Raw genomic sequence first — 3,428 nt, forward strand, 5'->3', positions numbered from 1 at the left:
GAACCAGACGAAGTTAAACCTCAAAACTAAACCAATGTTGTTGCTATGTTGCTAAATGTTTTGCTTTTAACGTTGTTTCCTTAATTTGCATGAATAAATAATCAAAGCTAGTGATGAGAGGCTTTGAAAAATATGCATGTATCACTATATGTTTGTGTGATATTGTTATATATAGAAAACAAAGTTGAAATATAATATATAAATGTGTTTTTTCTTAATTATTTATTGCTTTGTTTTTACATTAAATATATAAGACTGGCCTTAAGATGTTTATCAATTACACATAAGTAAATAAAAGAAGAGAAAATTTTGGTAGCTAACACTGCATCGCCAACAACCAATATTTCTCTTATTATTTTTTTATGGATAAGGATAGGAATAATTAGTGCTATAACAACTAATTTTAGCAAATACTATAGTATGTTACTAAACAAATTCAATATGAAACTCGCTAAATATAAAGTTTTATCGAGTTTGGATTTTGAATATGTCTTTTGATTGAATTTTGGATGTTTCTGTTTTTAAAAATTTAAGAGAAAATTTTACTATTTTTTATTAAAAATGTTAAAATGATATTTTTTTTCTCTATTTATAAAATGTATATTTTCTTTTTTTATAACTTTTAAAAAATCTCCACTTTAATCAATTTTAAATTTTTTGTGTTAACTAATGTTAACTTTATTTATTTTTCAAAAAAAAATAAATTGTTTTACAAAAATACTTTTTAACAAAAATTTTATTTTTTTGTCATTAAATTTTGCTTATAAAATACTTTTTAATAAATTATTTTTTATTGATTAAATTGTATTTTTATCAAAATATATATATAAAAAAATAATAAAAAAATGATAAATTGACAAAATACGGTAAAAAAAAAAGTGACAAATTGTCAAAAAGACAGGAAACTATTAAAAAGATGTCAAACGGTTAAAAAGATGATAAACTATTAAAAAATATAGTGTAAAAAAATGGTTGAAAAACAACTAATTTCTTTTTGAGAATTGTAAATATACCTCAAAAATATAAAAACAGCAAAGGTTGGAGTAAAGATCGCAAAAACAAAAAACAAAAATAGAAAAGAGACACAAAAAAATTTTCAGGTAGTGTTTGTTTTGAAGTATTGAAACAGAGATTGAAAGACTGAAATTTAGTATTATGTTTATTGGTTCAAAGATTGATACTAAAATTTCTGTCCTTGTCTCCAAAATTTCAGTATTTTAGTACCTCTAAAAAGTGGGAACAAAGGAGACTAAAATTTTTAGAGATGAAAACTTAAACTTTAATAACATTTTATACCTAAAATACCCTTATTTCAATTAATTAATTCTAATTTTATCCTCTGTGCAAATTAAATTAAAGTTTTATTCTTATTTCAATTTCTGTCTTCCATTTTACACCAAACAGAATATTGAGATTTATTTCGTTTGGGAAGTTTTAGAAGTTAGTTTTTTGGAGAGAGAACTACATCAACACATTTACTTAAGATCCGTTTGGGAAGGTTTAGAAGTTAATTTTTCGGATTTTTAATTTATAAAAAGTCATATTAATAGTGTTTGATATAATTTTTTAGATATGATTTTAACCTTTTAAAAAATTGTTTAAGAATTTTTGAAAAAAGTAAAAAAAATTGAATTTTTTCTCTTTCAAAAACTATTTTATCATTCCTATTTATTACACAATTTTAAAATAGATATTTTTATAATAATTTTTTAAATACAAAATAATTTATTTATAAACTATTTTTAATATGATTTTTTTTATCGAAAATTGAGATACTTAAATTCGCAATTTTTTAGATGAATATAAAAAAATTATGTCATTTAAAATATAACTCATTAATTTTTAATATAAATTTTTATGTTTTATTTTTTTTAATTTAATTAAATTATTTATCTAAACTGACCTTTAATTGTGCTGACATCAGAGTGCACGGATCAAGAAATGAATTGGATGCGGAGGCGGGTCACGGTAAACCATTTGAAACGTTGAATTTCGTCTAATTCAAGTGTGAGAGTTTTAAAAGTTATATTTTGGAGAAACTAAACCTATTTGTGAGGGTTTTTTAAATTATATATATTCTATAGTTGAATTTTAAATTTGTAGAGTTTAAAATTTTACAGTAAATTTAAAATATAACTATAATTTTGTTGAGATTTAAAACCCTACAAAATGATTGAAAATAACAAAATTTAAACGGAAGAATGAATATCGAATTTGACTGATATTGCAAGATTTGAAGAATTAATTATTTGGTTATTGAAAATTTAGATAACTAATTTAACTAATGAATAAATTTGAGGAATCATTTTTACTATTTAAAATATTTTTTTAAGTATTTTTTTAAATCTTAAAAAGAATAAAAATATTTTAATATTTAAATATCTCATGTAAAAATAATTTTTTATTTAAATATAATAATATAAAAATATTTTTTATTTATTATGTTAAAATATTTTTTAAAATAAAAAATATTTTAAAAAATAAAATTGAATCTTTTAAAAAAATATATTTCTTTTAAAATGATTTCCTATTATTTAATGACATCCAAATAGTCAAACACACATAATTTTTGTTTATCTCGAATATTTGGGTTAAATTTTATTTGTATCCCTAACGTTTAAATCGTCCTATTTGTATTTCTAACGTTTGTAAAAATAGTAATTCAATGTTATCATGCCGTCAATTACATATAATGAGCTTTAGTTGGAGTTCTAAAAAATCTCTTCTTAAAGTTAGAATATAAATGTTTGGGACATAATTAATGATCCATTCTAGATAATAACTTATCAAAAATTAAAATTAATCTCTACAACATTTACATAATTAACATTTTTATGGATATAATTGAACTTGAACACAAATAGTGGATACAATATTAAAATCGAACACATCTAAGTGAGACCTCATTGAGAATGAGAGAAAAATTGAAAAATATAATCTAATTTGTTAGTATAATTGACGGTATGTAGAATAATATCGAATCACTTTTATAAATGTTAGGAATACAAATAGAACAATTTAAATGTTAAAAATACAAATAAAACTTACTCCAAATATTATGAACAAAAACGATACTTTACTCTTTAAAAAAACTTTTCTTTTTTTTTTCATGTTTTCCTTTCTTTTAGCTACGCTTATTTAATTTATAGAGATAAGACACTGAGAAGAACACAAAGACACAAAATCGTATTTGACAGAAGAAATAAAGATAAAAACACTAAATTAATATATTTTATATCTATCCTAACAAAAAAGACACAAAAACACTAACAAAAAATATAATGTATTTTTAATTTTTTATTATTTTTATTAATTTTTATAATTATATTTTTTATTTCAAAAATTTTAAATAAAAAATAAAAATAAATTATATTTTTATAATTTATTCTAATTTATTATCAAATAAAATATAATAATATAAAATTTTA

At 20.0% G+C, this 3,428-nt stretch overlaps 1 protein-coding gene across 1 annotated transcript in view; it reads left to right on the plus strand.

Annotated features, from left to right (window-relative positions):
- The window catches only part of LOC107496848 (glycine-rich protein), a gene marked incomplete in the record, with an annotated part of 1,042 nt that extends 830 nt beyond the window's left edge, over positions 1 to 212 (plus strand). The window contains 1 exon segment of the mRNA XM_016118175.3: positions 1 to 212. Coding sequence (XP_015973661.1) covers positions 1 to 30 — 30 coding nt within the window.
- Positions 213 to 3,428: the final 3,216 nt, after the last annotated feature.

The sequence above is a fragment of the Arachis duranensis genome, chromosome 7 (genome assembly GCF_000817695.3).
Source record: "Arachis duranensis cultivar V14167 chromosome 7, aradu.V14167.gnm2.J7QH, whole genome shotgun sequence".
Lineage (NCBI taxonomy): Eukaryota > Viridiplantae > Streptophyta > Magnoliopsida > Fabales > Fabaceae > Arachis > Arachis duranensis.